At 45.8% G+C, this 23,425-nt stretch overlaps 1 protein-coding gene across 3 annotated transcripts in view; it reads right to left on the bottom strand.

Moving 5' to 3' along the window:
• The window catches only part of SMOC2 (SPARC related modular calcium binding 2), a 150,264-nt gene extending 134,555 nt beyond the window's left edge, over window positions 1-15,709 (bottom strand). The window contains exon 1 of one of the 3 annotated variants that reach the window (XM_030035697.2): window positions 15,029-15,709. In XM_030035697.2, the coding sequence (XP_029891557.1) occupies window positions 15,029-15,109 (81 nt within the window). In that variant the 5' untranslated portion in view covers window positions 15,110-15,709. The remainder of the gene's footprint in view (window positions 1-15,028) is intronic. The other 2 variants (XM_030035696.2, XM_030035698.2) reach the window with 2 other exon arrangements.
• Between the last annotated feature and the right edge of the window lie 7,716 nt (window positions 15,710-23,425).

Genomic DNA, 23,425 nt, shown 5'->3' on the forward strand with positions numbered 1-23,425 from the left:
GAACCCAAGCTGTCTCCTCTGGTTCTGAGAGGCATTCTAAGCACACTGTCACCCACTTGGCATTACCAGAGCTTCAGGACTAGCTCGCAAGCTCCAATACACACTTTCTAGGAGGAAGGGGTCCCCAGACAAATTCCCAAATCACCTACTACATACAGTGGAACTGCACTTCGCCGCCGGACAGATCCGCCACCCTCCGCAGGGTAAGGGAAGCGTCCGTAATGAAGCTGAGTGCCACTGATAAATTATCCCTAGGGTAACAAAGTACTGGGTATGTATTTTATTAGGTGATGAGCAGAAGAAGGATAACATCTGGATTCACAGTCCATCGGGCTAAATCTGCCAAGTATTCGATTCAAGTTACAGTGTATTTGAATAACAGTTAAATGGATTCCCATGGCACAGATCTTAATGCAATTTGGAAAATGAAATAGCAATAGTGCAATGGTGTTCACCTTTGACATGAAAAGCGTCATGAAGAAAAAAGTCTATATCTGAGAGACAGCATATAGTCAACAGCTGTTTGAGAAAGCAAAACAGTAAGCAGCAGAGATCTCTGGGCTAGAAAAAGCTTAAAACCTTGATCAATGTGCTGTGACAACAATGCAAGTGACCCGTACATTGAAAGATCAACCCTTCATTTCATAGCACCATTCAAAGCTTCAAGTTAATGGACATGAGGGAGTACTGGCCACATTAACTGAAATAACAGCATTAACTAGTTTCATGCATCATACAGTTACTAAGACAGAGGCTGGTTGTTGAAAATACAAACTCCCACATTGCCAGCTTTCACGTGCAATCTGCAGAAGGAGTTTTAACACAATGCGTGAACAGTGCTGGACAACAAGGCAGATTCTCAGCGAAGGTCGCAGCAGGAGCTTCACCTTAATTTATCACAATCAAGCTCGGGCAGGATTCCAGGCCACGGGGGGACAGCAGGACTGATGGAGAGGTGTGAGCTTGGAAAACAAAGTGTATTGGGAAACCAACGCACACTGAATGGGCTTGCCTATATAGTGCAGTCAGAATGAATAACAGTTCCATGAGCTTTTCTTAATGATTGTGTTGAGGAACAATACACATACATGGCCTTAGCTCTAATTTAAGAGAGTTGTATGGGCAGACAATCAATGTGACTCTGATGTAATATGAAACCTTTAGCGATTGCCTTATAGCTTGCTTGTAAGAAAAGAACTTTCTAAAAATGGGTCCTTTTTATTTATAGCCCATTTTATTCATGGCCTATTTTATTTGGGAACAAACGTACTGTTTTTGAAAAAAAAAAAAAAAATGAGACTCGGGGTTTTTTCTTTCCACACTTTTGGCATGAGTACAGCTCCCCATTCTGTTGACCTTGACTACTGTCGCTTCCAGGTTCTGCTCACTTCTACTTCACCTGAGCCAGTGCCTCCACCACTTCCAGGTGTCTTTCAGCCAATCTTTGGCTCCCAGAACAGTGTTGGGAGCCTTCATGCAGCATGTCATTTAAGAATGGCTGTGTCTCAGAAGAGATTCTCCCCCTGCTGCCAAGATCAAAACCATGATTTTCACCAAAAAAAATCAGACTGACAGTGTTGTAATAACGGTTTTGGTGGATGTGGGATTTAGCTCCAGCTCATCAACCTCCTAGCAGGAGGGTTAGCTGTATTTGCCCGGCAGAGTGAAAGGCAGACAGGATTTTAAGAAGTTTTATTTCACAAATTAGTGGCATTTGTCAACAATATGTAAGAAGCACGAATATGATGACAAGGTTGATTCAAGAAAGTAAATACCACTCAGTAGCAACAGAGAGCAGGGAGAGGTGATTTTGTTCCATTCCTCTGTACAGTATATGCCCAGTGGTATCCTTCTGTTGATGGCCTTCTACCTGTATGTACAAAAAGCTGAAAATATGTTCATGTTTTATTCGAGGGGCAGGGGTATGAACAGTCCCACCACCCGGACATGTACAGACTGACAGAGATTTAATCACGTCTCTGAGGCTTCCCATGCAAACTTGCTCATTGACAGTATCAGTTTCAGGTACTGCAATAATCTCCCAGCTCCTCTGCACGCTCCTGCCCTTTTAGGGGACACCCATACCCAAGTCTATTCTTCTTCATTCCTTTCAGGAGAGCGAATAAAGTTTCCCTTGTTCCAGAGTCAAGAGGACGGACACATGTCCAACTTTGCCTTGCCCAAACTCCCACTGGACTCAGGAGGATGTAGTGGAAAAGGTTGGACACATCCATTATAAAGAGTGTGGAATATTTGAACTGCCATCATACAAACCCTGCGGCACCCACGTACAGCTGCACCTGCAGCTCCTCTATCCCTGACACACACGACACGATCGGAGAGCTCCAAACTTACTTCTCCTGAGTGCCTGTCAGGCACTTCTGCTCTCCAAGTCACCTGAGGGTGTACAAACACAAACTGATATTCCAGAGGGCCGGGACAGAAGCTGCAGTTGTGACCCCCTCTGTATCGGAAAGGACTGCAGCATGGTGAGGCAGGATCATTTCTGATGGCTCAGAACAGTGTACTAGGGGGGCAAACCGTTTCACTTGCCCTCACCCACGCTGCTCCACTCTTTGAACTGCCTTGCAGACACCTGGCATACATCCCACCGCTTCTTAAACAATGCAGGACACAGAATGCGTGCATATGACATACGCAGCCCTCAGGCCGTTTTACAGTCACAAAGACCTGATATGAAATTAAGTAATCAGCTCCAATTGTACTTTGTTAACAACTTCTAAATGTCACTCCGCTAAACGGTAGTGTTCTAGCAAAACCAGAAACATTAAAATGATGATCACAAAGTTTTAAAAGGTGTTGACCTGTATTCAAACAAGAAACATCAGGTACGAGAAATAGAAAGCATCTAGTTCTGCCCCTCTCAGACACACGCGCACACCTGCTTTGCTGGTGCTGACAGCAGATAGCCGCGGGGCTCTTCCTGCGAGACATCCTGCATACCACAAAATAGCTGTAGAATATGAACTGTGACCTCCTTCAGCTTTGATAGACTTGTCATTCCTCTCAAGCTTTTCCATCCATCATGCACGCTCTTTCTAATGTTTGACTCATTTATATGAAGATCCCTTGAGGGAATTTCATTGCATCTCTGACACTGCTTTAATTGCTGTCAGGTGGAAATAGCGAGTTTTTACATGCGATTAGTCCTATTTGTAACCACCTAATTTCATTGAGCACTTCTGGTTGCTTCTTACTTGTATTAAATGAGTGTGATTTCCTGACATGGCTGTAAAATGAATCTCACTTTGGAGTTTCCTTACCCCCAGGTGTGCAGAGAAGAGTCAGGATAGCAGTTTTAAAGAAATAATTTACTTTTGTGTCAAGGAGAGGGACTGTGTAACTTTTTGATCGCTCCTGTCATAATAAGCAATTCGAGCAGTAAAAGCGCTCTCTATTCTCTCATCGTTTAGGATGATAGTCAAGAGAGCTACTACAATAAAACCAACTATTGCCTGGGGAAGTTCCTGAAGTGGACCTGATCTGAGATTTGCAGGGAGATGGTGTTCGTTTCGGTCTTTAGATAACACAAATTTATCAACTACCAAACACAGCTGCCCTGCAGCTTCTCCAACGCAGTCAAAACCTAACAACTTAGAAATCTTGTCAGATGAAAACTAACACTAAACTCCAATGCATCATCCCCTTTCTTAGATCAAAACACACAAACAAACAAACAAAAAATTCCAATCAAAATGGTCAGATCAAATTGCATTAACCTCAGGAAAAAAAATCAGAACTTCTGGTTATTAACCCCAAGGGAACTCTAGGCTTTTGTGGGGGTTTTCCAATCATCATTGGAAAACAAAAGGAAGAAAAGCATTGCATGGGAATGTATATATTCCACTCCTGCATACGCGTATATGACTGACATGGGTAGTCTTAAGATAGGAGATGGCAATCTAGGGAATTTATTGCAGCTGATGGATAACATTTTGAAGCCCCAGGTAGCCGACAGGAAGAAGATCTGTGCTCCTTGATAATGCTTGACACCTCTCTGAGGTTGTCAAGAGAGCCTTTGGGCCAGGTTTCCCAGAGGGTTCTTGGTGCTGCTGGTGCTATAGAAAAAGAGAATACATTCAAGAGGTGGTGAATGTAGCAGCAAGAACAGCTCTCAGCTCTTTGGTCTGCATCCACAGGATGGAAGTGTCTTGCATCCAGACCCATCTTCTTTTCTCCCTCAAGAAAAGGTAGGGAAGGGCAGTGGTTAGAGAAGCTTCCAGCTCCATGCTGAGCTACATGCAAAAATAGGAAGAGGCATTCAAACATTCCCTTTATTCTTTGCAGGAAAGGCCAGGCTGCATTGGTTCAGGGCTTTTTTTTTCTTTAGGGGAGAAAGACTTTTGCACCGTGAAAGGAAACACATACCACAGCCTGAGAACCCCAGCTTTAGGGCAACGATAAGGTTGAAACACTAAGCTCTCACAAGTCAGGAAATACCAAGCAGATGACACTTGGCCCTCTGCACTATGCAGAATTCTTTGGCCGTCAGCATGACAAGACCAGGGAATAGACCCTTTTGCTCATCTCTTCCTGTAGTGCCGAATTGATTGCTCAAATTCTTTACAAAAGGTAGACAATGTTCCAAAAAAAAACCAAACAGGAAAGTCTATAAAAGTAGCCAGCTTGGATACTATGCAAAGGATGTAAAGAACCAGACTCTGGCCACAACCGCCTGAGTAACTCCACTGTTTGTACACCCTCTGTTATTTGTGTTCAGCCTTGTCTGTAAGCAGGTGTCATTCAAGTTTTACTCTTCTTTATTATTGAACTTGATAGCGATGGTAGACCAAGAGGGCCAACCAAGAATGAGGCTCTTTTGCCCAAAACGTGGTACAAACCCAAAGAGCTTGCAGTCTATAAATAGGCAGGGCACATAAACACTGGGGAAGAAGATGCACTAAGGAAAGAAGATGAACTGTATGGGGAAGGAGAAGGTTGGAGCAAAATCTTCAGAGGCCAGGGACAGCCCAGTCAAACCTATGAACCACAAAGGATGTCAGCTTCGAGCTCCTCTGGGCTCGCTCCTACCAGCAAGGTTTCTGCTAGCTCTTTTCTTTGGTTCTACCTCAATACGACACGTGTTGTGAATTTGTGATTATCTCACCAGTTACTCCACCACATCAGCAGTGCTGCATCTCCTGTGCTTCTGGGGGCTCGTCACCAGTCACCCAGATGCATAAAGCAATCTCTATAAGCCATCTCATCTTAGTGTCAGATCTGGCTTTGCCATCTCATAGGAAATACTCTGACTCTCTCATTGCCTTGATCTCTCCTGGTCTTGCGTCTAATGAACGTCAACACTGACACTTCAGAAGAGCAGCACTGTATAACCACTTTGCACTGGAGAAAATTACTGCACTAGGTGCAGACAAATACACATTTGAGCTCTGCTTTTTGCCATTTTTCCTTCAGAAAGAAATCAATGATCAGTGCATGAATATTGCCTTGTAATTTTATTGCAAACTAATGGAAGTCCACCACCAAGCAATGACAGAACTTTTGCTCTGGGAGTTATTCAGCACCCAGAATGGGGAAACTTAAACAGAAGAGCAATTTACCAAATGAACATTTCTTTCAAAAAATCTTTTCCTTTCTCTCAGAAATGTAATTTATGGAACTTTTCAAGGAGGAAACGAGATGGAAAGATAAACCCTCCTGTTCAAAGTTCAGATTTGCAACTAAATCCACTTAGGCTGAAATCCATCGAAAAGTGGATATGCTTGAAAACTGCCTTCCCAGGAGGACGCAATCTGAAATGTAATCCCATTAAACACAGTGTGGAAAGTAAGTTGTCCATTTTGTTTTGTCTTGCTCACCAGAATTCATGTAACAAATGCTGCAAAAAGAAACAGTGTGGATACGTGCAATGACATGAACAGGCCATATGCTTTCTGCAGGCTGAACCCCTCCCGGTGTCCCACAGTCAAGAGCAGCTCCCATGTTAGGCCATATTTTCCCTCTTGGCCACACCAGCCTGCTCTGAGCTCTCACAAATGCTAATGGTTAATTAATATCAAGGCAAGCCATGTTATTAAAGACACTTACTTTTTACAGAACTGTATTCTACCTTTCAGTAGTTTCTGTTGAGATTTTTTTTCATTTGAGATTTTTCCCATTCGAGGGTCTATCTGGTGGGCAACTGAGTGGCAAGTGCTGAAAAATGAAGGTCCCCAGTTTTCCCCCTCCTTCCCTCCAGGCTTAGGCAGCGGGGTAGAAAAACAAGGGATTCTCCTACTTCCAGCCCTTCCCAGAGGGGCCAGAGCAGCCCATGCTGCTCTTAAACTCCCTCCCATAGTGGACCCCTGAAGAGTCCGAGAAGAAGACCAGTGACCTCCCTGCTCCCGAGGATGCTGTGCAAGGGATGCCACCGGGCTCTATTTGCAGCAGAATGGACAGGAGGAGAAATCGAGAAAGATCTGTACGGACCCCCCCCCTCTCTGCTTTTTATCTTAGGTCTCTGAAGTCTTTGATGGCTGCCTCCCAAAAGTAAGCCATCCTACAGACCAGAGATAATTTACTAAACAAATAAATGCATGGTCACATCAAAGCCTTCTTTAGTTCCTTTGTTGCCAGTCTTTTTCATTTCTGTACCCTCTTGTGGCAACAAAGGTATCTTTAGAATATCTGCTATCCTCCACTACAACGTAGCAGACCTGGGACCAGGTTCAACTTACTTGATTTCATTTATCTGATAGACATTTTTACTTTAAAAAGTGACATTTTCTACAGTGATTTTTCACTCTAAAACAGGCACATCAGTCCATACGATGGCTACTCTCTGGCCCTGAGCAGTGCTATACAGCACTATTGGCACAAAAAGGTGGCACACAGTGACCACAGTACTTGACAAATATACCCTTACAGACCCTGGGTCAGCTCCACTGGCACCCCTTTGGCTGCACTACGTGGCATCAATGTGGATGCTAAAGTGAATGAGAACTGATTAAAACACTGTGATTAAATGCATTAAATAATTCTTCACCTGTGCAGATGGACACGAGGACAAATACATTAACTAGGGCAACTGACCCAGAGCCAGTTGGGAAGCCGTGTTCGACGTGTCCTTACGATACCTGCCTCTGATAGTAACTCTCCTTTTAAGACCATTAGGTTCACCTCGTGGTTCCAAATAGGAATCCAGTTTGTTCGGATCCTATAGAAAGTCAGGATGAAGGCAAGCACACTGCAACCAGCATGGCACGCATGTGTCAGCCTCACTGAGAAAAGATTCTCACATTTTAATATCACTGCCTTTCTGATATGCCACCAACGCCGTATTTCCACCTTGTATTCTCCAAAAAGGGGTCCCAGACACTAAGCTCTACTGTTAACAGAAAGGTGCCACTGTAAAGAGCAGCAAAGAAAAAAGGTTTGGGAGTCAATCCTCTAGATTGCATGACCTAGATCCCAGGCAGATCACACACTCTGTGCTCTGTGATACTTTAGGACATGTAGTCTGGTTTAACAGCATTTCTGTTCACGTAGTCATGTTATGGTTAAAAATATGGGTAAGTGGTTTGTGTGTCCACCAAAATGTCACCCTCCCTTCTCCCCCTCCTTCAAAGTAGTAATGAGCCTCAATGGCAGACTTTTACTCAGACTAAACTCCACCACTCCTCTGCTTTACTCCAGATAAGAGCAGGAGAAAGATAATGAAACTGAGTCATTGCCTTCGCTCCCTGACATCCACGCACGCCTGCAATCTGCAGGTTTTCTCTGTACTGCAGCTTGCTACGTGGATCATAGTGAGTCCATCCTGATTACCATTAAAATGATTCTTTATCTGACATTACTTTCATTTCAAAAAATGTACAAACCTCTCCTGAGCATTTACGCTGCTTATTCACTTGGAGAATCTTGCTTTAATACTGAGCAAAGGTCAGAATATTGATAAATGTATGATAAATCTAGCCCGAACAAAAGACTGTGAGTACTTTATGGCAGCAACTGTATCCTAAAAGTCTGTAAAATACAGCATGCAGCCACGGCATAAATAAAGAAGGAGCATTCCAGAGCAATGGAATTTTTCTTTGTTTTCATGTAAGTACTCTTTAGGTGCTCTAGGACAGAGAGTGAAGATTTATAGCGTTATGTATGACAGCTAATTTGTATACAGTTTAAAAACGAACACCTAAAAGACAGGAAAGTGTACTATTACATCCTCAGAACAAATTTAAGGTAACACAAAAGAAAAAAAGATCTTTACTCAGTGACTCAGAAGATGACAGAACAAGCAGCCTAAAGTAAATGAAGAAAAAAAGCTAGGTTTTGGGTAGGTATGAGGTAAACATTCTTGAGCGAGTTTTCTAGCAGCACACTGAGCAAGCCAGGGAGAGAGCTGGAAAGGATCGCCTTCAGGAAATGTTTTCTCCTTCCATCCCGGCAAGAATTTTAGGATGTATTCTCTATTAGCCTGGATTTTCAGCAGCTGATGAAATACTTAGTGGTCATATTTAAAAGCTAATAAAGTAGAAAGGGGAAAAAAAATTCACTGAAGGGCAGTTACTAACTCATCAAGGCAATTTCTTCTGCGAGGTCTGGCTAAAGCTTCAGTTCGGGGGACTGACTCCACACAAACTGACTTCACGGGTTCTCTGGTAAGACGTGACGCTACATTAACTTTGCTTCTTTGAAGACCATTCATAAATTGGTAAAGTCGTATTAAGAAACCCTCTGATACAAAGCGTTACCACACCAATCTAAATACCAGTCCATACGCTTTTGGGTAGCTTTCACCTCCTTGTAACCAATGTTGGTATCCTTGTATCCCACGCACACCACTGCACTACACCAATGGCTGTAACTCAGACCAATTGCCTATGTAGATGGGGTAAGCAGACAAAGATCGAAAAAGTGCAGGAAAAAATGCAGTTATTTATGCTATACCTGCTCTCCTCTGCTCAGTTCTTTGCTTATGGCCAATTTCTTGCTACACCTTAAGTTATCCCTCCTTTTCCTTTGGCATAAATTATTCTGTGTAACATCAGTATATTGTAAACTGTAAGTTTTTTCTTGAAGCATTTCCTCTTTTCAGGCTCACAGCCAGTCTTGCCCTGGGAAGTGTTGTATCTACCACTGCAGATAATTATGAGGGCAGTGATTATCAATTAATAACCAGAAGTGGATAGAGAAATGTCAACAGAAGCATATCCCATGAGACCACGTGGGGCCATTGAGACCAAAATGATTGGCATCACCAGAATTTTGTTGTAGAAGGTAGTAGAGGGGCAGAGGAGGGGAGGGCAGTATTCATACAGTCAAAAACTATTTTGACTATATTATTTCTGAAGACAGCATTCCAGCTTTTCACTGTGAAATGACTTTCATCGTGAATCTTTCATCTGAACTTTTTAAAAATCTACCCCAAAATACAATATTGAATCAACTAAAAAATTAAGAAGCATTTGAGTTTTGATCCCAAAGAAAACACAAAAAGTTTGGAAATGCCCGAGTCCTTTTCAAAATGTAACCTCCAGTCACTCTGCAGCTTCCCCAAGAACATATGAATTTGTTCAGATAAAAAAATGCCACTCCTGAACCAAACTCAGACCTTCATTTGCCGTTCAAAAATTAGGTCTTTGATCCCAACTCTTCCTTACTCAGTTTTCAATTTTCAGGCACCTCTGCACTTCCCGGTCTCAGGCCTGAGAGGAAATGGAAGTACCAAAATACCGTGAAAATGGCTGCGTCTGTGGTGAGGCTGGTCTGGCTGAAGAAATGGAAACGCTAGCAAAATCCTGAGCGAGCCAGATCTTGAAAAGATTCGTAGCCCCATTTCCAAACCAAGAGGGTTCAGATAGGTTTTGGATAGCAGCTAAACCTTCGGAGGCTTCTCAAAATGAACCAAACCTTGAGGTTTGCCAACTGTCAAGGAACACACACGGCTGTTCCTCGAGGTATTCAGTGGGCAACAGGGGACGGATGAAAGCATCACAACTGGCCAAAATACACGATCTACTTCTTTTTGTTTCCTCTGTCCTGTTCTTCCCTCCCCACCCACAGTCACTTCTACTCTTCACTTCTAGTTTTAAAATCTTATGGGTGTGCAGTCAACCTGCGATCTCCATTATGTCTTCCATGTTATAAGGTACAGTTTATGTTGGCTGCATGCAGAAAAATTACTTCTAACCCCTGATCAAAAGTTTTGCTGACTCTTTCAATAATAACTCTCACAGGTTTTGTTTTTGTTTCTTTAGTGAGAAGCGTCTTTAGAGTTTATTGCAAGGAAGCATTGTTGAAAGTGTTTTATTTTCAGAGCTGATGTACCCTTGGTTGTACCAATGCCCATTTGCAGTAACAATGCTGTTAGGATCTGGAGCCACTTACGGTTTTATTTATGGTCTTGGTTTTTCAGTCACAATTAGAGTAACTTTTCCAAATGTTTGGGTTTGCAGGCGCCATCCAAATGGGTCCTTAACTTGGAAAGCTTTGATTGTGTTTAGCTTCCCTTTACTGAACTACCTTAGTGGTCCATCTTATATTGGTGAGTGCTGTGGAAGCTATCCAGCGCATTAAATGCTATTGAATACTCACAAAGCATGTGCCAAGGGAGAAAAAGAAAACAATTGTTCCCTGAAATTTTCAGCCTCTGATGAAAGGAACTTTTAACAGGCAGAGGTGTTCATTTCAAGAAGCGATTTCAAGCAAACTTTCTTCCTTTGTAAGATCTAAGATCAATATTGTATTGAGAAGGATGCATGGTTCAGCAAGGCTTTGAAAGAATAAAATTAAATAGTTTGTGGTACGTTATAAGTCATCAAGATTTTAAAATAAGAAACACTTGCGTCCTATTGTTTGTACAAGTACATGCACATGCACAACACCGCAACTGAGATAAAAGCTAAGCTGATGGTTCCAAAAATACAGCATAAACGATGCCAAAGTAAGTGTGGTGATAAGTGCACTGATCATAAACTTACTTACTCAAGGAACAAAATGAGCTTTCTTCAAAACGTTGTGTTTCAAACCAAAAGTACCTATATCCTCAGGATACGCCTCTTCCCCTAATACAATATGCCAATAAGGCTCAGCTCTCATCGGTTTCATACATCCAGAAAGAATGGGTGCATCTCACAGAGCAGAATGAAAATACAGCGTTGCAAAAACATTCCAACAACGTGTTACAAGAATTGCAGACTATTACCTGCCTTGCCATAAACAAGGTAATAGGACAAGATTACTTATGATATTTTCTGGAATGTAAGAATGTTTTATGTTAGCATTTGACACAAGGGCAGGAAAAACCAGGAGCAGCCAAATTGGCTACAGTCCCTCCAGATCTCATGGTTTCTTATGAGACAGCTCTCAGCCTACCTTCCCAGAATGAAAGCCATTGTTCTGTTGCCAATGTTTATTTATTTGAAATAACAATAAATATAATACTAAATAATGCTCTCCTCCCCCATGCATCCCTGTGGCTCAGTAAGCAATTCAGAACTGGAATATTATGTTTCCCCTCAGTTTGTCTATTATTGCAATGTGCTCCTACTCAGGAGACAAGAGTCCAAGAGCAACTTTAGCAAAGAGTATTTTTTGATGACGAGAAGCCAGGAATGGTACAAACTCACAGTAGCTTTGGGCTATCTCTAACCCAGTGAGCCCACAAGAACTTTGAAACTCTTGGACCCCGGGGCACATCCTGGCTCCCCCAGTAAAGACTCAGGTGTGCATCAGCCCACCCCTCATGTTCCTCCTCCACCCAGGCACGCAGACGGGGACCCAAGCGAGTTCTGGCTGGGTCCACAGTTTGGGCAGAGGGGGACACGTTCCAGCACTCATATACTCATTTTAGGTACATCCACGAGGACCAGGGGACCAGACTCCAGACTGCCGGATGCATCTCAACTACCTGCTGACTACTCTGATGCACTCGCCTGCCAAAAATTGTCCTGGTGGCTATTATCAAGGTTGTCAGAAACCATACGCTCATCAGTCCCTGCAGTCACATAAGACTGTTAGGCAATCAGAATTCTCTTGGAGGTGTTATTTGAGTGAAAACTCTGTAATTTCTTACTATTGGGCTATTTCAAAGCTTCCAACATCTGAAAATCACATATTCACCTGAGCTATAGACATTGTTGGGGGTATTTCTGCCCAAGAGAAACGCAAAAATATTATTCCTAATTAAACAGGGATACAACTCTGTAAACTACTGAAAGTCTTCTCTGAAGGTAATAGTTGCTCTGCTTCTGGAGCTAGCGAGGACGTAAAGTTAAAACAGCCCAGAAATCTGTTCATCTGTTTAGACAGATGAAAAACATAAAGACAGACGCTGACACCCCCTCCCTGCCCGGCCATCATCCAAGTTTGCCCCTTAGAACCTAGAGCTGCTGAACACCCAGGCAAGGAAAAAACCTCCGATCCATGCGGTCATCTTTCGGCTAACGACCTTAACTTTAGAATTGCTTTTGCTAGAGGGAACTTTAATTTTATTAACATGTCGTTGCTAAGGTTCATCTTATGGCAGATTTACCACTGCGGCCAAGGAGACTGTGCCCCTGATGTTACCACCACCTGGCAAGCTGCATATACCCATGACAGTGTGATACCATCAGGGATGTGCACACTCTCCCCGTCATCATCCCACAGTTTTCATGAAACTCAGGTCCACAGTGAAACATGCTCTGTCCCCGTGGCCTGTGCTTATTGACAAAAATATCAGTCTGCCTTTGTTCTTCTTCCAACCACAAATGAAAATCTTCACCTGATGTGTAGAAAAGAATGGTAGTTCTCTGTCATCACACACCGGCACAGCAGGTGAAAAAAGTCATGCATTTTCGTGGACTTTCTACACAGCCTGGTTTGTTTTTCCTTATAATTATGCAGATATTACCCATGAATATTTGAGACGGGTACATGTGGGAAGGGGTTATACAGTCTGTGAGCTATAAGCAAAATGACTGCAGGAGTGAAGAGTGATTTAGTGCTGTGGTATTTGTTGCTGTAATAGCACTGCTTTTTTTGTTGTTGTTTAAATAGGGAAGTACACAAATAGGAGGAATAAACCTGCCTCATTCAAAGTTTAGTCTTGTGGGAAGATGCAGAAAGTATGTGTGTATGCGTGTGTGTGTGTGTGTGTGTGTGTGTGTGTTTCTTCCTACGGGTGTCTGTCTGTTCGTTACCCATTTTATGGAAGGATTTCTAATGCAGTCTAATATTCATCTGGGCTAGCCATCTCGGTAAGAAGAGCACAGGCAGTGGAAAAACTAGCATGGACTCACTACCTACGGTCCTCTACTAACAAGGCTAGCTACCCCTACCGAAACGTTAAGTTTAATTCAGTCCGAAAGCTTAAAGTCTCCAAAACCATTACCTTTTTGGTAGCAGAGGGTGGGGATTCCACCAAGACTGACTTTTCCGGTCATGGTTCATAAAGATGCACACTACTATAAGGTACAGAAATGAACAATACACACTCTGGATGGGTGAAAGAGGGAACAGAGGGACTTCAGACATCTCTCAGCTAACAGTAAAGTCAAATACATCTGCATGAGTCTATGACGTTTAATTTTTAAAGAGTTTGCCAAAGTGCCCTTGGCCAGATTTTTCTTCCCTTTCGTGAGGCAGCCAACCTCTCACTGAATGACAGTTACATTCAGCAGTGATTTATATACATCTATTAAAAGGCTTTGGTGTCATTTGAGTCATGGATCATTTAAAGATGATATAACAGTCACAATTACTCTTATTATACATTTGGACAAATTTAGTTTTGGTAGCACTTCCAGTTTACTTCCATGCTAATATTTAGAACTTCTTTATGTACAGAAGAAAGAATGTAACATATAATCTCTTGTAAATTCTGTTTACACATTTGTGAAAGTGAACTTGGCATTAAATTGCAATGTTAGCCCATTAACTGGAATAGTGTATATCACCTGACAGTCTAAGGCTGCTTCAAATGAGGTTCTTAAAAAGTAAAAGATGTGAATCACTTGACTTTATCTGTCCCACACTTTCAAATGCCACACACTATAAAATTCACGGAGCAGACTCATTCCTTTTAGGTTTTCAATTAGCAGCTTCTAATCTACAAATCATTTCAAAAAAAAAAAAAAACCTAGACAAGAAGGCAAAACTTTTTCTGAAGAATTTCAGGTATGAACAGCTCAGCCATCCCCCCCCGCCGCCCCATTTCTCCTTGAGCTGTCCCTATCCCCCCTTACTCAAAAAGAAAAGAAAAAGAAAGGAAAAAAACCCAACTCTTCAGTATTTTACAGAAATATTCTGAAAGACTGCGACAAAAATAGGGTCTATTTCACTTTGCAACTGCCTGTAACTCTAGCATAATAAACTCTAAAGGGCACAGCCCTCACCAAAACACTTAAAAACAGCTTGAAAGGGGTACTCGCTGCCCGTTATGTTTACTCAAGCACTTGTTTAAAAACACATTTAAGGAAAATGTTTTTATTTCTACAGATTGCATTAATTATAGCTTTGCAAACACTGCAAGCTCTACAAGAAGACTGAACTGAGCTATTAGCTGCAAACCTCAGGTCTTGGCTGGAGAAGTGGTTATGGCTTATTTAGCAAGCCTAATGAATTGGCTCACCCATCTCTCTGCAGAGTTCCACGTTTAGCACCGTGGAGCCCGGAATAGCCGGGGCGGCTCGTTTCACCTCGCTTTCTCATTAAAAAAAAAAAAAAAAAAAAAAAAAAAAAAGCCAAGCCGGCCAGCCCGGGACGGTCCGGCAGCGAACCTCAGTCCTCTCCGCTAAAAAGCAGGCGGTAACACGGAGCCGGACCCTGACCGGCGGCTCGGGGGGGGGGGGGACCCACTCCCCCCATGGAAGAAGCCAGAGGGGTCGCTCCCCACCCACCCACCCACCCCAACGCCGGTCCTACGGCGGGGAGCGGACCCCCCCACACACCCTTTGCTCGGCGGCGGAGGGGCTCGGGGGTGGGGGGGGGGGGGACGGACACATACACCCCGCATCAGGTGCGCCCCGGGGGACCCTCCCGCCGGACACCCGGCGCCCATCACCCCGCGGCGGGGCGGCCTTACCGTGAGGGCGGAGAGTTTCTGGGCCGGCACGGCGGGGAGCAGCCCCGGCAGCAGCAGCAGCAGCAGCAGCGGGAGCCGCATCCTGAGGCAGCGGCTGCGGGGAGCGGAGGAGGGAGGGGGACTCTCCTCGGGATGATGCCGCTGCCCCCCCTCCGACGCCTGCCTTGGCTCCTTTGCAGTCGCTCCCGCCGGGAGGTCCCAGCTGAGGTCCTCTGTTTTCTTTCTCCCCACCCCAACCCTGGAAATTCGGGGAACGGGAGGATAGCAGGGAGGAGGCGGTTTTGTCCCTCCCTCGCTCCCGGAGAGGCAGCTCCGGTTCGGAGATGCTCCCCAGCTTCTCCTCCCCCGGCACCCTCCCGCGGGCACTGCCGGGGGGACCCCCGGACCCCGCCGCCCCCTCCCTCCGCCTCGGGCGGGCTGCTGCCTAGCCCCGGGGGGGGGGGTCGCCGCCTTTCCCCTCCGGCCGCGTCTCCCCCGCGGCCGGGGGAAGCGGGGGGGGGGGGGGGGGGAAGACCGAGCCGGGAAAGGGGAGGGGGGGGGTGTACACCCTCCCACACACCACCCCTCCGCCGGGGGCCGCGGGAAGGCACTGCCGCGGCTGCGGAGGCTGGCGGTGTGCGACCTCACCCAGCCGCTCTTCCCCTCTTCCTCTTATCCTCCCCCCTCCCCAGCCCGGCCTCCGCTTTCTCCTCCCAGACCCACAGATCCGCGCCGATTAACCCTCCCCGGTGCTCCCGGGGGGGGACGGGACACGCCGGCTTGCTCCCCCCGCCGGGCTCAAATTCCCCCCCCCCCCCCCCCCACACCGCCTCCTGCTGAATCAACATGTACAAATACCTGGCGGGGAGAAGGGGGGGGTAAAAGGTGCCCCGACCCCCTCCCGCTGCACCCCGACCCCCGCCGGGCTCCGCTCGGGGCGGGGAGCAAGGACCGAGACAGGCAGGTCTGTAGCGGGGGCAAAAGCCGGGGGGGGGGGGGGGGGGGGACACGACAGCGTCCCGAGGGGCAACGGGGAGCTGGGGGGGGCAGCCGGGGGTCGCCCGAGGCGGGGTGTCCCGGGGGGGGATGCTGCCGCTGCGGCGGCGGTGAGTGCCGGGCGGCACCTTCCTTCCGACGGTTTTGCGCTTTTCTCGCTTATCTTTCAGGAGCCAGACGGAGGGAGTTTATTATTTCCTCACTGTGAACCGCCAGAGGATCGATCTCCTCCCGCCCCCCCCCCCGGCTGCCCGAAAGAAACCCTTTCACTGCCACGGTGCCAGCGGAGGAGCCCCCCCCACCCCTCCCCACGCAGCCACCCCGGGACCCCTGGCCGGTGGTGGGTGCTGCCGGGGGGGGGCCGAAGCGATCAGGGCTTGCTTTAGTCTTAGGGTGTACACGGGAGAGGACCCGGGCGCTAAAGGGCTTCAGGGGGGGGCTGCAAGGTGTCACGCTCCCAGCACACGGGTGACAGTGTCCCCAAGCTCTGACCTCGAGGGCTTGTCACACCCGGGCTGGCTGTCACACTCGGCCGAAGCTGGAGCACGATCTCCGGAGCCAAGGTGGGGAGAAGTAGGTATTAATTACGGACAGACTTGGGTGCTCTCCTTGAGACACCTACGGCTGAGCTTTCCCGATCCTACCATGTTCCAGGCATGCAGCCAACAAGCTAGTCACAGCTTCTCCAGGTCTCAGCTGAGCACCCAGAGTCACAAGGATTTGGGAAGCCCCCTTTTCAAAAAGTTTGGTTTTAAACAGCTCAATTATCGACACAAAGTATGTGCATGCACGTGTGCGTGTGGCCCGTAATATCTCCTGGGCTTTTTAAATGGGAAAGAGAAAAGAAAGCTGTCGTACGGCATTGCCCAGGTCAGAGCACGTCTGAGACCCTTCGCTGCGCCACGCAGAGCTCCATCAGTCTCAAACCAGCAGCGTCTCGTGCAGAGGTAGCAGATTGCCGTTTGCTGCACTAGGCAGCACAGGACATTTTGCCTTTTCCTCTCAGCCAGGAGGTGGTGGAACTTGACAATGTTGATGTCTCTGTCAGAGCCAGAAGGAGCTTTTTTTCTTGTGACCGTAACTCCAGCCTTTTTCATACCCCAAAGTTATTCTCCACACATACCTAGTCCCGTTTTCCCCTCATCAAACCTCTCATTCCCATTGCCTTGTCAATGCAGTCAGTCTCACCTCTCCAGAATCATCTTCCCAGTCCTCTTCCATCTCCGCCAGTCCATCCCAGTCTGTCTCCCAGTTCGGGTCCGGGCCCCCTTCATCACCAAGCAACCCTACAGCCCCACGCCTGCTTTCCCTTCTGCCCCACAGCCCCTTCACCGGTGGGTCAGCGTCCTCCTGCGCGCCACCAGTGTGCAGCTGGGCAAAGGCGATCCACGGCCGACAGCCCCTTTGCTCTCGGTTTAGCCGTCAGGACCTACCAAGGGGCACAGCAGCTTGAATTTGATGTTGCAGCAAAAAATCCGTGCTCAGAATAGATGAGAAATGTATCTAATAAAAACAAGCTGCAGGTTTTTGAGGGTTTGTGACTTAGTCGAATTTGAGTGGATTTCCACAAGAGTTGGCAATAGCCAAAAGGCCAAAACTCTGCAAAATGGGAAGTCTAGAGTCCAGAAACTGGGGGCATTATGGTTTTAAAATAAAGATGTCTTGCCAAAATATACACTATTATTTTGTCTACTGTCATTTCCCCAGCTTTTTTTCTCAAGAGAGACTTGACTATGCCGCTGAAAATTTCTTCCCTTTCTTTGCCCCCCATCCCAGAAGATAATTCAGCCTAAAGTAAATATTTTTAAAGGAAAATGTGAGATCAAGTGATAAAAAACCATCAAGGTTTAAGCAACTGAAAATAGGGGTTTATAATGTAAAAGGCAGAGTAATTTTAACAGGCAGAGCTTCCCGCCACCACCGTGGTGGTAGGAAACCTACCTGCCTCCAAGGACTTCCAGTCTGATTAGGTACGGGATATGAAAAGGGAAAGAAACGGTTTTCCTCATTGTAGCTGGGGAAGGACTATGAGAGAATCACATCAGTATTCCTTAGAGGTGTGGATCTCCCATTTAAAAAGGAGACAGATTCCCAGAAGGACTCATGGGTCCGTTCACAACAATACCTTTGTGAGCGTCCCCTCTGCGGTGATGCCACTGAAGGAAAATTTTGTTTTACATGACTTGCCGTAGTTTGTCAGGGGTGGGTTTATGCCGAGCGCATCCCTGGGCCCCCAGTTTTGACCCAGCTGCCACCTCACACCAGGACCGTGTCCAGACTTGATCTGTGCCACATTAGGAATTGTACCCAAATTTCCTGAGGTCCTACGCTTCTGCTCTGGTAATGAGACCCACGTCTTGTACTCTTCCCCCAAGTCTTTCCAGAACTGTTGTGGAAAGCAGCTCATGTTGGTTAGATGAGGGAGCCTCACGGAGCAATCCTGTATAGCTTAACAGCAGTGGATCCAAATATACAGGCAGAATTTACTGGAGCATGAATGCTTCCTTTCTGTGCTTTTAATTAGGTCAGAAAAAGCAAAAGGGAATTATCTCTCTGCTATAGAATTGTGCGGGCTGCTTTAAAATCCTGTGGACGGTTGACCATCCTGCACTAAATTCAACAGGATTGTTCCAATAAGGATATTGGAAATTCTGTGAGAAGGGAAAAATTATCTGGCTCTTAACTATCAAGGCTACAGAAAGTAAAACCTCTTAGATTTCAATGCCGTACTGCAACGACAGGGAGGGACCGCTAGATCCAAGCCGTGTTACTTACTACGTGAGTGTTGGGGAGTCTGCTTCACGTTGCAGGGTCAGGTGTTGCTTGGCAGAGGATAACGCAATTCTTAGAAAGGGATTCTTCACTTCCGAGATTCTTTTTCTGCTATGGATTCCTGGCACCCTCTTTTAAAGAATTACCCTGCACTCTCACCTGCTTTTCAAGTTGCTGTTTCTCAAGCAGCAAATGCATTCTGCAGCCTCGGTTGAGGTATATGAAATGCTTGATTTATTTTTACAGTTTGAAAAAATAATGGGAAATAAAAGTCAAGCAAGCAGCTCTTGTCATACTTAGAGAATATACAGGCACTTCTTTGCGTGCTGTGTGGCTAGGGCCTACCTTTCTCTCCTAGGTTTCTACATTACTGAGCAATCCTGAAGTCCTGGTCAGTGACAGAGACTGTCAGGGCCTGTAGCAAATAATAACAAAAAAGAAGTAATTTTTTATTATTATTTGTAAAGCATTATCACAGTCTTTTATAAACACAGGTACTAAATCAAAACCAACTGACATCAATGGCTTTAATATGAATACGAATTAAAAGTCCATAAACAGCGACCCCAGACTCCAGCCGTCCCATACTTGTGGTATCATTAAACTGTATTCACAGGTTTTCATACTTGATACCGGTGATTGTTCAAAAAAACAACAAAAAAAAGAGAGACATACATGTTTAGTTTAAAGGAATAATAAAACCCTCTGCTGTCTTACCTCTTTGTGTTCGCTGTGAGCAGTAGGGAAGATGGAGTCCAAGAGATAAGTAGGAGGTTGTCAGACTTCTTAATCAAAAATAAAAATGACTCATTCATTTAATTATTTTTTTTAAGTAGAAAATGGTCTTTGCAAACTCCTTTAACGCGCAGTTTGTTTTAACACACCTATGAGCAAGCAGCTGATGACTGAGCTGTGCTCTGTGCCACATGAAACGTGGGGTGGAATTTTTAAAAGTGTTTATGGGAACCAGGGGCCGACATCCTGGTGTTTGAGAGCTACACAGGTGAGCCAAACCCTCATCCCGAAACACCAAGGCCCGCGCGTTATTTGATCATGAAACATAAAGTCATCAAACCAGCCTATTCGAAAGGGGACAGAACGTAGAAGTCAAGTCAAAATTGTGGAGGAGCAGGCCTGCGTGTGGCGGGTTGTCCTTGGGAAACACAGATAGCTTTGAAAAGCGTCATCCTTCGGTGAGACTTTCCAGTTCCAGCATGTTGCATTTTTCATGATTAGAGCTTACTCTGTGGGATTTTATCACACTTTAGTGAGCAGTCAGTATGAGGAAGAGGACTTAATCCTTCAGGGCAACAACAAGAAGAAAAAAACCCCGCTCTGCAGCTCGTGGGGTGAGAGCAGAGCCGCGCTAGTACCTTCGCCGTCTGTCGGAGCCGCACTTCTGCTACGCTCTCGCTGCCCGGCCGACACCAGCACGCTCTTCAGACTTCTCAGAAGGAGGTTGCTCGTTGCAACGCAGAGAGAGGCATCGCTGCTGACTCGCTCACCTCGCATTAAATCACCCTCCCGGATCGCCGCGGCTTTCTGGCCGGAGATGCTCCTCTTTCAGCCAAGTGTAGAACTTGGGACGGTGTAGTTGGGAGCGGGAGCGAACCCTGAAAACACAGCTGGCTCCTGAGTTAAAGGAGCACCTGGGATGGCAAGAAGGATGTGAACACTGAGAGAGGGAAAAAAGAAAATGAGAAAAAAATTAGCCTTTTGGAAATGTTGCTGACAAACTCGGTCTGCTGCCTGATCATCTGGAAACATCCACGGGATTCTGCAGGATTCTCGGGGCCTGGGAAACAAACCATAGTGTGGAGAATGTCAGCGGGTGGAGCTCTTCCTGGGGAGGGGTAAATTCACCCCCAACACTTGTGACTAGGCTTGCACCAACTGTGAAAATCACCTAGGAAAACAGCTATTACGTGGAGTGAAATACCGGCTGTAAAATGCTTTTCTGAGAGCCAGTGGAGTAGCTGAAGTGACATAGAATGCACTAGAAAATAGGAACACAAAGTAACAGCAGAAGATGTAAGACATAAAATAGCTTCAAAATCATTGGGGACAAAAGTAGAATGTTCTTATCATATTATTATTATTATTATTATTTATTATTGTTGTTGTTGTTGTTGTTGTTGTTATTCCCTTTCTTTGGCCAGACTTATTTTGCTGTCACTGCCTGTTTGCTGTATGGCTGGCTCATCATCTTCCAGAAAAAGTTCTTTATACTTGCAAATAAAAGGAGGAGCAAAGAGTTTGAATGTGAAGATGTAGGAAGTTTTACTGGGAAGACCCTGGGCAGCTGTCAGAGATGTGCTACTTCAGCATCCCTTATGCACTGCTCCTCAGAAGAACGGGAAGAGGTCTGTTGTGGGGTTAAATGGAAATGTTTTCACAGGAAAAGTGTGGTATTTTACCAGTGGAAATTTCACGCAGTCCTAAATGTGGAATAAAAAGCTAGGTAAAGTGGATGAGTATTTCTTATTTCCAGTCCCCAGCATTGATACTTGTGTACCAGCTTGCTATTTCAGATTCGTAAACCCGCAGTAACCCCAAAACCATTACATTCTCATGCCTTTTCCTCAGCCCTGTGTGAAGCGAGCTCCGTGGTCCCAAGCCAGCCGCCTGCGCGCACGAGGCGTTCGCAAAGCCTTCACCACACCGCGCGATCTCAGCCCAGACGCCAAAGCCTAAAAACGAGCCCGGTGCCCGAGCCGCGCCGTCCCCGCCGACGGAGATCAACCCGGGAGCGGACGGAGGCGAAGCCGCCGGAGCGAGGAGGGCAGCCGTCCTCCTCCCTGCCCGCACCGCCCCGGCCTCGTGCGCCGGCAGAAGGTTTCGGTCTCCGGGGCTGTTCCTGCCGCACCTTGCCCAGAGATTAATGCTTTCTAAGGAATTCGGATGTAGAAAGGAAACAAGCGTAGGCTAGTTGTTCCCCTTCTCCCCTTCCTTCCTACCCCCTCCTCACAACGGGCACACAGGGTGTTTTCTCCTTTCTGCCCTCAATGAGTGTCCAAGGAAAGCCGAAACAAATCTTCGGTGCTAGGTGGGAAAACATAACTCATGACTACAAACGACAGCCTCGTCTGCAGGGGTGAAATACCGGAGAAGTGAGCGAGAGGGTGGCGAGGACTCTTCAATTTGGGGGGAGAAGGAACGGCTGCCCAGCAGACCTTACGGGGGGGCAGATCTGCAGCAGAGGCCCTCAGACAGATTTCGAGTGTTTCCGAGGGCAGGCAGAGGAGCAGGCACGCCTGGTGGGAAAGTGGCATTATCAGCTTGCCAAAAATCGCTATGCTTGACCTAGCCAAATTCTGCTTTACAATGGGTAGCAGTGGCTTTTAGTCCATGGAGAGTCATCTTTTTTTCACCAAGCTCCCTTCAGAAAGAGGAAAAAATTGGTAAATAAAGCAAGAAGCCCAGTTAAGCCTTTAAGAAAAAAATACCACAGTTTGGGGCAAATGCGCGTTTCTCTTTGAAATGATTGATCTCTATGATTTTCATTAGCTGGTTTTGCCCAGCTGCTAAGTACAGGTACATTCTCATAGATACAGTGGCAGCAGTGAAGCAGCAGGTTATTACGGCAGTGGATGTGACTACCTTTCTGCTTTTAACCAGTTCTTTCCTTTTGGATTTATTCAGTATTTCAGAGGCTGTGATTTTCATGGACTTCCCATTGCCTTACCAAAAGCCACTGGTTGCACCTCGTGCCACCAGGTTTTTTTTACTTTTGCTGACTACTAAACTAATTAACAATCATACATTTTGGAGAACATGTTGATAAGTGCCAAGGTTTCTTCAAAACCCTTAAAAAATCCTGTAGTGTAATGTCAAGAACTCATTTGGGCATGTGTTGCTTTACCACTTTAGAGAAAAGACAATATTATTTTTTTGTTTTAAAGTGAGGCAAAAAGCAGCAAGTTTTATGGGTTTTGGCAGGCTGGTCTTTGTTGCTAGCATTTCCCCTTAGGCCGAGTTAGTGGTGAGCTGCTGGCTCTGCCTGTCTCTGAGGCACACCAAAGTAAAGTGTAAAGAGGGTGGCAAAGAGACAAATTTATAGCAAGAACTAAGTGGAAAGACATGACGAACAATTGAATAAGGACCTGTCTGCTTAGACAAACAACCTGCCAAGGCTTTTTCAGCGTAGGGCTGGCGGTAGACAAAAAGTGCATTGCTCAGAGCTGAAGAAAACCTTTCTTTCTCGTTGTGGTTTTAAATCTCTGACAGGCTCCATAAACATTAATCCATAAGGTGTTTAAAATTTTGTGCCTCAGCAAAGATTTGTGCAGGTTCTGTGGTTTGTATTTATTTCTATGGAGTGACTATGGCATGAGAAGAAAGATTCTTGCTTTTGAAGTGTAAACATTGGCCCACTTGGGAGACAGAGATATGAATTACACTAAATATTTAGTAAATGATTGGTTTCCACTGGGAGAACAAAGTATTTTGCATTGGAAGAGATACAGAAAAAAGTAGGGAAAGAAAATCCAGTAGTTTCATAACTATTTTTCTAAGAAAGAATGTGAAACACTATCTGTAACTGGCACCTTATAACCCTTAGGTCATTTGGCCTTTCCTGAGCTCACAAGAGTTGATCAGAAATTCTTCAGTGAAATACGATTATGCATGTGCTTGTGTCAGAAAACTGCA

This window comes from Aquila chrysaetos, chromosome 13, assembly GCF_900496995.4.
Source record: "Aquila chrysaetos chrysaetos chromosome 13, bAquChr1.4, whole genome shotgun sequence".
Classification (NCBI taxonomy): domain Eukaryota; kingdom Metazoa; phylum Chordata; class Aves; order Accipitriformes; family Accipitridae; genus Aquila; species Aquila chrysaetos.